This window comes from Genypterus blacodes, unplaced genomic scaffold (assembly GCF_046128005.1).
Source record: "Genypterus blacodes isolate CSIRO-AG114 ecotype Tasmania unplaced genomic scaffold, CSIRO-AGI_Gbla_v1 ptg000072l_1, whole genome shotgun sequence".
NCBI lineage: Eukaryota > Metazoa > Chordata > Actinopteri > Ophidiiformes > Ophidiidae > Genypterus > Genypterus blacodes.
Genome location: NW_027466882.1, coordinates 108,148 through 120,802, shown reverse-complemented (window position 1 = coordinate 120,802; position 12,655 = coordinate 108,148). Strand labels below are relative to the sequence as shown.

The window sequence follows — 12,655 nt, the reverse complement described above, 5'->3', positions numbered from 1 at the left end:
TCTTTCCTTCCCAACAATATAAACACAGAGATGCCTTCCCTCATATTCTCCCAGATTAACTATGATCTGTCTATTACACAGGTTTAAAAACTCCCCAGAGAAATTATTCAAATGTTTCCACAGTTGAATGTTGAATTATGATGACAAACCATAAAATCTACATGTTCACACTAATTAGAAAAGTACATCTAGATCATCATCTAGTCAAGTGCATACAAAAGGACCTCATCCACCCCTCGGGACCATCACTATGGGTGAACCTGACAGTGCTTGAGAGATTTATATTAGCCTGACTTACGTTACAAGTCTAGATGCTGCTGCAACAAGACGCTGCTGGACTAGCAGTGGATGACCTTGGCATGGACAAGGCTAAACAGATTGTGTTGAATAAATATCCAGTCAAAATGCCCAGCCTGCTGGAGGTCATTTTGTAGGACTCTGGCAGTGCTCCTCTTGTTCCTCCTCACACAAAGGAGCAGACACTGGTCCTGCTGCTGGGTTGATGCCTTTCTACGGCCCTGTCCAGCTCTCCTTGTGTAACAGTGGGCCTCCTGGTATCTCCTCCATGCTCTTGAGACTGTGCTGGGAGACCTTCTTGCGAACGCATGTATGGATGTGCCATCCTGGAGAAGCTAGACTACCTGTGCAACCTGGCTTGGTGTTATACTGTGATGATAAGTGTTACGTGTAATGGAAACATACTATATTAACTGTTGCTTGACTGTATACACTCACGCTCGTGTACTCGTCACTGACAGCTCATTGAACTACTCTTACATAAAGGGAAGTCCACTTGCTCAGAATGTCACAAGACATCTTCTGAACTAACAAACGGAACTAACGACTTTTACACTTCTAACTGAATCCCTGATCAGATAATTCGACTCACACCTCCTCATTAGATACACACTTCCTCTTCTTCGACACAGGTTCGACACACTCTCCTGCAGACAGCCCCGCTCTCTGTATGATCTGTGTATTGAGGCTCATAAACTAACTCAAAGCAAAGACTGACTCTGTCTGGACAACTTTTATTAACAGAAATTGCCACCACATACGTTTTTGAGCAGTGTATTTTTCTGTTTTATATATGTTGTATATTATAATATATTCCTTGCTGTGACTCTCTTAAAGAAGTAGGGAGATTTAGGATGCTTCAAAGGTTTTTTGGGTGCTTTACTGGTTTTGCAAGGAGCCTCTGGAGGCTGCTTTGCCTGCCTGCTCACCTTTCCTCTCATTAACTTTTAATACAGCTCGAAAAGGCACCAAAGCTTCAAAAGTCTACAGTCTAAAGTTTGCACAGTGTTCTGGTGTGATACAGGCTGGTGCATAGACTATCCATCTTTTAGACATACAGTATATGTCATATATGCATTAATGGATGCATTCCTTCCCACACTTATACAACTTGTGTGAGATTACTTGATGATGTATACCGTGTATTTACATGATGAATATTTATACTCCCGCAAAAAAGAGGGTGAACTGTATTCCTCAGATAAAACACTCGATTTACCATCATGACATCCTTGCTTACCAGCATGCATAATGTGGCTTCTTATCGTACATTCAGCAACAATGGTGCAAATTACTCAGATGTGTAGCCAAGCACATCTCATGCCACTGAAAACAAGTCATGGAGAGCGCCTTAGTACACGTGGAAATGTATATGATTATGCCTCATGCATATTGGAGGTGTGATGCCTCTCTGCATTGTACTGTAATTGTAAGACTATTGGAAGAATATTGGAAAATCTTCAATAAATAGAAACATCACATGAAGATGCAATTACAAATTGTTGGCCTCATCACTCAAGTAATTAATCAGTTATTAATCATCAGTTAGTTGATGGATTCACTAAACTGAAGCATTTCGCAAATTAAAGAGGTTAGTTCAGGTAATTGTTTATGTAATCACTCTTCTAGCTTGGCTCATCAAGCGATCTTGCTGTGTCGACGGAACGTTCCCCGCATGCATTAAGGAAGTCAGGCTAAGCCAACGCTGAGCATTTTTATGCACAGTCACAACCGCTTGTGCAGTGAAAAGAGTAAATTATACAGAGCAGCGGCAGTTGATGAGTGTTTAAAAACTGTACAACAATGCATTACAAAGAGCAACGAGTGCTGATGTGTGCAGGGCAGGACTCCATCTTTTTGGGGCCCTAGATGAGGTTCTGCTTTGCGGATCACTTCCATATCTTAAAGCCCAAAATTACATTATAAATAGTCATGGTTGCAAAAAAAAGTTGTATTAAAATAGCATAAAGAAAAAACACATGGCTAAAAACAGTGTCCATAATTCACTAGCAAGCCTGGCTCCAAGTACAGTTTTAAAGCTTAAAACAATCTTCTGAATTAGTTTTTGAAAATTTGTCCGGGAGGAATATTTGAATCGGAGCATAATGTGTAATGCTGCCAAACTGTACATTTCTCAAATGAGCATTCCATCGATCCATGAATCATTTTGATCTCTCCCTCATCTGTATTTGTCTTATCTGCCCATTCAGATATTTGGCTTTAACTGCGATAGGTTCGGAGATGGATTCTAAGCCTCCAACAATGAAGATGTCACATCATAACACATGGCGTCAACATTCCTGTACCCCCTCAGCATTATCAACAACTGAAACGTGTGCATGTTGTTTATTCTATTTATGAGAATGAAAATGAATAGAAAGATGCCACACAGCTACAGATAAGAGGGTGGGAAGGGATTCAACGATGAAAAGCAGGCACACACACAGTACAGCTCCTTCAGTGCTCAGATCTCGCAATGAGTCCTTTCTCTGTAAGCATATGGAGCTTGGACAGTGTCAGACACTTGACTGGAAAATCAAGCAGTCATCATTGAGGCAGCCTTGGAAATATAACCAAGTGGTTTACAACAAAGCACATGGGGCCCCTGAGAATAAGAATGGCCGGAGGCTGTTGCCTAAATTGCCTTTACCATGTTGTGGCCATGGATGTAGAAACCACAGTCTGCTAAGTGAGGAGCTCTCTTAGATAAGCACATTGCACTGCATTGTAGGGTTTTATTTATCCACGACACAAATATATAATCTTAACGATTAATTTGCAGCAAAACATCCTATTCAGTCCTGTACAGTGCAGCCCACACAGCTTCAAACTGAGATGCGGATTTATTCCATCAATGTCACTATATTCATTGTCAGTATTATACAGTAGACACCAAACAGCTTCTTCTTCAGGTTATGTTGAAGGAGGAGTCAGTTTCAGCTAATTGTTGATTTTGCTTATTTGCTAATTTGTCATCGCATTCACTCTGGTGCGTAACTACAAACACAGAGAGAGAGAGACACAGTCAAACTTGAAAGTCTTCACTGTGTCCTTTGATAAAGTCACAGGCAAAGAAGATCTCTAACCACAGGTGATAAGAAAAAACCCGATAATGGTGTTATCCTTTAAGCTGATTATTCAGCCGTCTGAGATGGCCTGGCCTAACCTGACACACAGGCTGTGTGCGTTTACATGGATGAAAAGAAAGTTAAGAATGTGTGATTTTCATCTTTATTAGTGAGGAAGGACTCAGGTCCTTTGGTTAACTGAAGGCGAGCTCCATTTCTTTCATTTCACTCTGGGTTCTTTTAATAAAAGCGTTCGTGTCGCCCACAGACATTACTTAGCTGTCTGATCAGTGAAAATGAAAACTGTGCCTGTTGTGCTTCTATTTGTAATGAACTTGGATGAAGTCTGCCGTGCTGTGAAGCTCAGTGGGTAACAGTGAATCAAAGGTGCGGTAAAACACCAACAGCCGAGAAATATCCTCCGCTTTGTGGCTTCGACTTTAATAACAAAAACTGGAATTGCTCCGATATTGTCAAATCGTTGATGTTCATCTATACGTCTGTATGAATAGAGCTTGTAGATCATAAAAGGAATCAAACTCCCTGTAAAAGAAAACATTGTATATAAAAATTCCAGCTCCATGTCTTAAGTAGGCGGGTAAAAATTCAAAAAAAACATCTTTAAGCCCCAGTGAGATCTGTATCCGCATACATTATGCAGATGACGAAAGAAAGAAATGATAAAGCACAGTGCCAATGTGTGCACAATGCAATCGCAACGCAATCCCAACACAATGTGAGCTGATCTCAGTCACAACTAACCATGTGGGAATGCAGTTGTTAAAGCTGGGGCATGTTCTTGGTATGAAAGGCACCCAAAAGCTGTACATACCAACCCGCTACATGTCTACACTCATATAAATGCAGTTATTTTGAATAGGAGTTGCAACTTGCTGTAATAGGGTGCCTGCACCTGAAATGCAGTGAAAGAAACATTGACTGTCATTATCTAGATAACGTGCCTGGATAAAGAGATTTAATTTTAAAACATTGTGTAAAAGAGCCTTAAAGCGGGTGTTTAACTAATTTGCTTTTACCATAAAATCACACAAGCTCACTCTTAAGTACTTTAATTAAAATTGTATGATCTGATCTTAGAGATGCCAATAATTAAAAGCAAGGGGAAACACTTCCCAGTCCTTCAAGATGCTGTGAACAGAGTGAAAAGCACAATCGCACAGTGAAGGCAACACAGCTGCAGCAGGATCTGGTTTAGATGGAGAGATTTCCCTGAGACAAATGACAGCACAGGAGGAAGCTCGTCAGGGAAGCAGAGAGGCCAACAGCAATGATAGTGAGTGCAGTGCCATATGCCAGCGCCAGCCCACTCTATAGATGCAACGGCTCATTTGCATGTTTGCAACATTTCTGGGTTGTGCGGTCAGGTGGCGAGACACACACTTCTCCCTAAAAATAACTTTCAGTTCATCTTAATTATTCAAGGAGATGCACTTAGTCTCTGAATATCATGTCCTTAAAATGAGGAAAATGGAGCTCAAACTTTTGGGGGTTTTAGTTTCGAGCGCAAATGGAATTTCCGATTGCCTAAGAACAACCATGGCCCATTGTTAAAAGATAATGCTTGTATTTTGTAAGGGTTAGGATTACTGCAAACACTCAAGACTCGTATTTGTCCATTCAGAACAAGTCACTTCCTGTCATTCGTTTTCACACTGTGGCAAATAACCTCCACAGAGTTCATGTTTACTGTAATCCATCACAGCAAACATGAACTATGCATTAGGTCTGGTCAAAGTTTCTCTTTTATTTTGAGTCATTTGTCTTTGCTAGCACTTCATTTCAAGGTATGTGTAGCACTTTAAGCAGAGACGGGACCCAGTCACACGTAAGTCTCAAGTATCAGTTGCAACTCTCTGATAGAACTTATCAGTGTGGTTCCTCATAGTGTATTTGATTTTCTCGAGTCTAAGAAAGTACATTGTATCCTTAAGCCATTGCGAAATAGAGGGAGGGGTGAGGGATTTCCAACGTAAGAGCAGGCGTTGTCTGGCAAGCAAAGAGGTGAACATGATCATTTCCTTTCGTGGGGTGTTAAATTGGCGTCGGTCATATGGAGTGCCGAAGATGGCAATATAAGGGAAGGGTATCAGTTGCAACTCTAGGGCAAGTTACAAGTCACAAACACTGAGATCCAAGTCCTTAGTAACAATTAGCGGAGTCATTTATGTGGGTTTTAAAATTAGCACTATTATTCTTTACCACACAGCCAATCAGAAAAAAACACTCGAAGAAATACATCTGACTATGACCATTAAACACTTGAAAACACTGATTAGATTTAAAAGCCGATTTGGCAAGTGTTCATTAAAGTACTCCCCTGCAGGTTCCCAATGATATAAAGCTGATCATAAATCCAGTTACCTTTCGGGCCAAAGACTTGCTGGATAACGGCCCAGTGTGAATAGTGTATAAGGTAAGTATGGTTTTACATTTATATTTTATGAGCTTACAGGTCAAATTATTGAAATACTGTTATCATTATTTTTTGCTGGGGGGCTTTTGAATATATAGTATATTGAGATGGTTATTATCATTATTATTGATATGTCTATTCGATCTATATGGTATGTGCAGGTCTTCTAATACATTTTTAATCTTTGGTTTGGTGATTTTACGTCGGCAAATTGAAACCAAGACAAGTCAATGTCAGTGGAGTCCACACTGCTGCTGTTATTTATAATCTTATGTGGTTAAATGATAGATGATGAAAGTAAAAAATGTCAAATGAGGACACACACTGTGACAGACATACTGTATAGAGTAGACCAGTCGTGTTGCAGTGAGAGGTGAGTGAACGATGCTGGTTCAGTCCATTACAACCACGCTTCAACACGTCTTGGATCCTGGGGCAAGGTTACAAATGGAAGTGAACAAAACACTAAATACTATACAAAGTTTGGATGTTTTAAGGGTAATTAGGGTTGGGGTGAGGGTAGAGGTATCTAGAAAATCTGCAGCCACGGCACAAAAAACGCTGTTATTACTTAAGCAATGTCAGGACCATTGAGGTGCAGCTGCAGAGGCGGATCATTATAAGGGAGGTGCAAGGATCAACTGCTGATAGGGTCATATTGATGCGCATAGTTATCCCCGGTGGATTCAGAAATACCAATGTTCTTGTAGTCCTCCTCTTCTTGAAAGCGCATTGTTCCTCCTGATACTGCAGGTGTCAAGAGCATGAGCTGCTCACTATGCACGGGGGGGAAGCCTCCTCCGAGAAGGACTCTTGCTGCTCTCCTACTTCTCATCAGAGTACAAACTTCATGGCGGATCACAACGCAAATCAGATTACCAGCACACCAGTGACAATGCCGTCTGCAAGCATTGACACCTCGCTGCTGATGTTTAAGGAGACTTCCTGCTTCCCTGAAATGAAGACCCGCGACCCGACATGTCCACTGAATGGCACTGTACAGTACCACAAACAAATCAAAACACACCCAATAAACCAAGGAACAGCTGAGCCTAAAAAGATCTGTATCCCGGAAAAGTCCAATCAGAAGAGGATAGGAGGAATATGGTGCGAGAGGGACCTTGACCTTTTCTTTGTGTTCCAAATCCTCAGAAGAATAGTATTGTAACGGCAAATACATACAGTGTTTCACCATTCTGTAACCAAGGTGTTTCTGTTTCTCATTTTCATACATTTCACACAGAAATGAGTGGCATCTTGTTTTTGCATTGATGCAACTTCCTGCTATGAAAATTGAGAATATAAACTTTCATTTAATGGGTTTTTCATTTCAGCCATCTCGGCAATAAAAACTAGAGAATTAGAAAGAGCCTGCAGTCTTCAGATACGACGGGTACTGTATGTTCATGCACAAAAGCAGCCAGATGCATTTTCCATACTGATTACACTGTAGACTCTAATTAACATTGCAGACGATTGGCTGAGAAGCACGTGCATGAGGGACTGATAAAGCCTCGCGCATTCTCAGGGAATTTCAGTCATTTTCTTTTGGAGGCCACGTCTGGCAGGTGTAGAAGAAGGCAGTTCAGGGCAATGTTACTCGCGAGAACGATGCACACACCTGCCTGTTGTGAACATCCACATAAAGCCATGCTTAAGTGGTAAGCAGCTCTAAGTGGTGTAAATCAACTCGATGCATGCAAATCAGAATCCTGCTCCATACTTTACAGATGAAAGATGGTTTTATAGTTCAGTTTTTCCTCCCAGCATGTATAAAAAAAAAAACATCAGCTCATTAGCTGTCTAAATTCTTCAGATTGGCCTCTCTCATATCTTAAGTGCTCCAGCAGTTAAGCAGGGCGGAGCATTTACATTTCTCCTGCTCATTATCCCTGGAACGACCTCCAGAGCAAAATTTAGCGAGACTCTGTAACTCTCTGGGTCGCTTCAAGGATATTTGAGGTCCTTTCAACAGAAGAGAGCTCCTGTTTTCCATAGTATGTTTAAATATTAATTAGCTGTTATTAATGATTGCAGCAATGGAGCATTAGGGGAAGTAATGAGTGTGACAGTCCAGTTTATTGTGATTAGTCTCCATGCAGATGAATTCTACCAGTTCTATTGTTCTCTCTGTTCTAATTGTCATTCTGCTTCTATGACAACAACGCTGCATTAAATATATATTTCCCATGTGGTGTGCAAAAATATCCACTGTATATGTTCTGTATGCACTGTATGCTGTACGGCGTATAGGTGGAAATGCCAACACACACAGTTGAGGAAAGCTTCTAGACCCAAACACAACAATTCCTTGAAAAGTAAACAGTTTCAACAATAAATCACATGGATCCAGATCATCCGCTACACTTGAGCACATCCTGCCTGCAGGCCTCCCCGCACAGTTACTGCTGCATTCAAACTATTTCTCTGCTTCAAGCAACCCATCGGAAAAAAAGATGCTGTAAAATCTGATTTACATTTCAAATTCCATTGTGCTGAAAGAACAAAGGGATGACACATTTGGGAATTAGTTTGAACTTCAGATGCTGGAGCGAGGGGACAAAAAAAAGCCCTATTGACTTTGCAGCGCCCAAAAGACAAAGGTCTTTTGTTTTGGAGAGAACAGAGATGCGAACATTCATTTTCATCAGTGATTTGTTTGTGTATAGCACATCTGCATGGATGGTTCATATATCTGAGTCCCATCACCTCAGATGGGTTAGTGGCGATATATGAAGGTGGGTAAATTCCTCCCAGAGCAGAAGAAACATGCTTGAGCAACAAGGGAATCAGACTTCACGGGCAAAGAGAGAACAACTGAAGCAATTCTACAATTATGCCGGTTCAAATCTATCTGAAAACTGAACAATCTAAAGCTAAACATGTATCTCTGCCGTTGGTTTCCAATTTGTTTTAAATTACAGCTCCATTATGTCCCCATTAAATCACTGCGTGGGTGCAGCATTTGCTTGATTTGGGATGGATTTATTCATTTCTACAAATATTATAAGTACTCAGAGAGAAATAATCTGGACCCTGTTTTTCTGTGAACACGCTTGATAGCCATCTTAATAAATGACCTCCTTCGGGTGTAAACAACCAAACTAACGGCAGGTACCAACAGCTTTATGGACTTGATTACATTCTGTTTGTGCCATAATTCAGTATGAAATAAATAACAACAACAGCTCCAGGTATCATTTATATTTACTGCTTCATCTCAATGTTTCAGGTGCACAAACCTACACATGAAGTGTTTTGAATACTGCCACACCTCATCCCTAGCAGTACTGGAAATGTGAGACAAAGAGGTGTGATGTATGACGAGGTGTGTGTCGAAACACTTACACTAATTCCTTTTTTGTGCTGCCTTCAAAACCATGAAATAAACCTCTTTACTGGCATTTTCAGGCCCGCCATTTTGCCAAAGTTGGCAGACATGTCGTGCACACTTCAGTCTTCCCTGCTCATTCTCTCTCTCTCACTCACTCTCTCTCTCTCTGTCCGCATTTGACTGCCTTCTTAGGGGCCGTACCCACATAATGCCAAGGCCGACGGTTTTGCTGGGTGCACCTGGTGTGTTAAAGGCTGGGCCAGGTGGTACACAGCTTTGACTCCCAGAGATCACGTCTAATTAACAATGGACCTCTGAGGCATAACAATTACCCTTTCCCTTAAATAAACCCACAAAACGCGAGATGCATACTAGACTTTCCTTTCTCTCATTTCTCTTTTTCTCTATCTCCAAAATGTCCTATAACTGTATGCTCATTGTCATGTCAAATGCTTTCTTCAATAAAAAATATAATGAGAAAAAACTAAAAACAAAGCAACAGAGAACCATGGAGGAAAGTGGACTCTGCTAAGACTGGAGTCTTATGTAATCCATACATACTGTAAAAGAATCACTCCTGCAAGAATTAATGTATTTTCCAGGCAAGGTCATGGATGCTGCTGCCCTGTCAACATGACTAAAAGGAGAACAAAAGGCTCAGGAGCAGCTTTACGTTGACAACAACACGCCTTCTCCATTATGGATTGGGCCGCAGAACATTTAGGGCAGCAAACGCAGCACTCGACGCTACGCGGGGGAACAATTCATGGAAAATAGTTCAGGGGCTCTCGACAATGAAATGATGAAATTCAAGGACAGCACATCTGTCCATCAAAACGTCCCGTAGCTGTGATATGGAAATCGAAGGTTGAGCTGTCTGAAAGATGAAACATCTGCAAAGTACAGTATGGTTTTAAATAATGCATCTGTCCCTCGTGAAATGCACAGCTGTGAATTCCCTTCTTCTCCCTCTCCAAAGGCACCTGCCAATGTGAATTGACAAACAAGAAGTTGCAGATAAAAGTCACGCACTAATCTGCCAAACCTAATCGCAGGAGCGATGTGCCGTCTCTAGATTGCTGATTTCACCGAGGAAAGATTACGAAAGCAATCCCACGTCTTGTTGTGCAGGCAAGCGTGTTTAATTTGTCATTTTGTAATCATATCCCCAAACAGGGGAAAATGCAGCCAAGATGAGACAGGATTTGAAGAAGGCTCACATAAATGCCATGTTTTACACATGTGGGCCCAGAGCACAAGATGTCTGCTCATGCTGGTTTGTGGAGAGAGAAAAAAAAAAAACGTGCTGAGGTGTTTCTTGGAAAACTGCCAGGACTGTTAAGTGGAAACAGAGGGCAAATCAAAAACCAAGGGAGTAGTCCAAGGGGAACAGAGTGATGGAAAAAGACGTTCTGTGGCCAGAACAAAAGACAGAATATTAGTCAAATATACCTCTACATACTGCAGACCACTCTAGACCCATGCAGACCACCACTGACTGGGCTTGAATCACTTTTTCCGCGGTTACTTGTTGTAAAAGCTGAAACTGAAAGGCTCTGATTGGCTCTGTGGTAAACCATGGGGATTCCTCTGTCTGGAGCTCGGAGACTGAAATGCAGAGCTGAATGACTGATTAACTTAAAGCCTGGGCTGACTTTCCTCAGCATACACAAGCTAAATCTACAGGAAATACTTCCCAGCAAATATCTTAGAAGTGGAATATTCAAATAGCGTAGGAAACTCTCACAAACTTTCATGTGTTCCGTATTGGGGGCCGTGTTGTATGGCAGACGTCAGGGCGGTGGGTTTTGATGTGGAAAATGCAGCACAACTGCAACTGCAATTTTATCAGACTTTTCCTTGCAGCATGTCTTCATCTGGTTGGCAGCTGGAGAGAGTTGCAATGATTCACAGTGACTCATTGCTCCCTCCATGCTCTGTTGTTGAAAGAGACCCACAAAGGGCTTCCATTCCGCAGAATCACACACAGACTTTTGAAATTACAACATATAGAGAGACGTATAGAGAAGAGAATGCTGACGTCGACCACTTAACTCTAGCGTGTACTTTCGATTACATACACATTTCTCTCAAAATAGCATCTATGTGCGACGACAGTGTAATGAATGGCGATCGTATGGGCCAAATACAATTTCCAGACGTAATTGGGTTCCTTGATAATGGATGCCACCAATGTATCCCATCTTCATCTCTGCCACCCTCCTCTCTAAATACTGCAGCGCGGTCCCCCAAGGTCACGCCATCCAATCTGATTGGAGACGTGATGAGGAACCGGCTCAGGCTAATGTATTCCACTTGCTTATTATTTATAATGGCAAGGAGAGGCTTCAGTGGGAAATTAACCAGCATGCAGCAGACGCCTTCATTAGTAAATGAGGTGACATTGCATGAAATACACACTGAAGGGGATCATTTCCAAACTCATAACCCATAAACCTGGAGTTTATTCTCAGTCGGGCACATCAGTGATGGTAAAACACAGGCTGATTAAGACAGATTAATGTTTACAACTAATTAAAAAGACTTCTGTCAGAGGAGGTTGTTGTTTTACTTAATGAGGCTGCTCGCACAACACAAATGCTCAAGATCCTCTCCCTTCTCCACAGCTACTGTATATTCAACAGTTGCTCTGCTTTGGTCCACCTCAGCACAGAGTGGATAGTTTGGTCTTTGGAGGCAGTGGACCTCAAGCTTTAAGAATACAGAGATCAGCCCAGATCTCATGAGCTACAGTTGCCTTTTCTCAACAAAACCACGAGTAAACATAAGCCCTGGGAGCAGAATTGTGATTCATAAAATCGATTCTAAGCACAAATGAATGTGGGAATTTATATATTTCAATGGATGACTAAAACATCAAAGCCTTGAGCTGAGGAAAGCACGTTGTAGTATGAAGTATTCATATTTGCAGCGGAAAGTTATCGTGCCTGCACTTTGAGACTTTAATCCCTCTATTCTGTTTAAAGCACAGAGATTAAAAGCTATAATTAGAATAAAAGGTGAAATTAGTGCAGTGTGTGGGTAGAACAAGCTTTGTAGTCCGGTACTCACTTTAAATCAGCACCGGGTTTGCGTCGGAGTCCCGTTATTTCCAGCGTAGCGGCAGCCCGGAGGAGAGCTAACGCGGAGGATCCAGTCAAAGCTCCGGGGTGCGTTTAAGGAACAACCTGCTCCAAACTGGAACCCTCACATCGCCAATATCCACGCAGGGACACGCGGAAGGGGGGAGGAGACGTTATCAGAAGACGAGAGAGGACGAGTGTGGACTGGGGAGCTTTCCTGTCCTGGAATAACTCGATCCACGCGTGTCTGCTAAAGGAAAATGCGCGCACCGTTACTCGCTCCCAGGCAATCAAACACACTGAGCGCTGACCATGTGGTTCACGGGGGCGCAACACTGATACGCCCCCCACGCACCACACACACACACACACACACACACACATAGGTGATGTACGACATGTGCTGTTGTCATCGTCCAAACAATACACTTAAACTACA

The 12,655-nt window shown here is 41.9% G+C and overlaps 2 protein-coding genes across 2 annotated transcripts in view; one reads left to right on the top strand and one right to left on the bottom strand.

The window, feature by feature from the left end:
• LOC143005749 (CMP-N-acetylneuraminate-beta-galactosamide-alpha-2,3-sialyltransferase 1-like) overlaps positions 1–12,494 on the bottom strand; it is a 51,474-nt gene extending 38,980 nt beyond the window's left edge. The window contains exon 1 of the mRNA XM_076157122.1: positions 12,206–12,494. The gene's annotated coding sequence lies outside the window, so the exon portion shown is untranslated. The remainder of the gene's footprint in view (positions 1–12,205) is intronic.
• The window catches only part of LOC143005726 (CMP-N-acetylneuraminate-beta-galactosamide-alpha-2,3-sialyltransferase 2-like), a 50,839-nt gene continuing 38,495 nt past the window's right edge, over positions 312–12,655 (top strand). Inside the window, exons 1-2 of the mRNA XM_076157084.1 lie at positions 312–430; positions 6,553–6,796. Of these exons, the coding sequence (XP_076013199.1) occupies positions 312–430; positions 6,553–6,796 (363 nt within the window). The remainder of the gene's footprint in view (positions 431–6,552; positions 6,797–12,655) is intronic.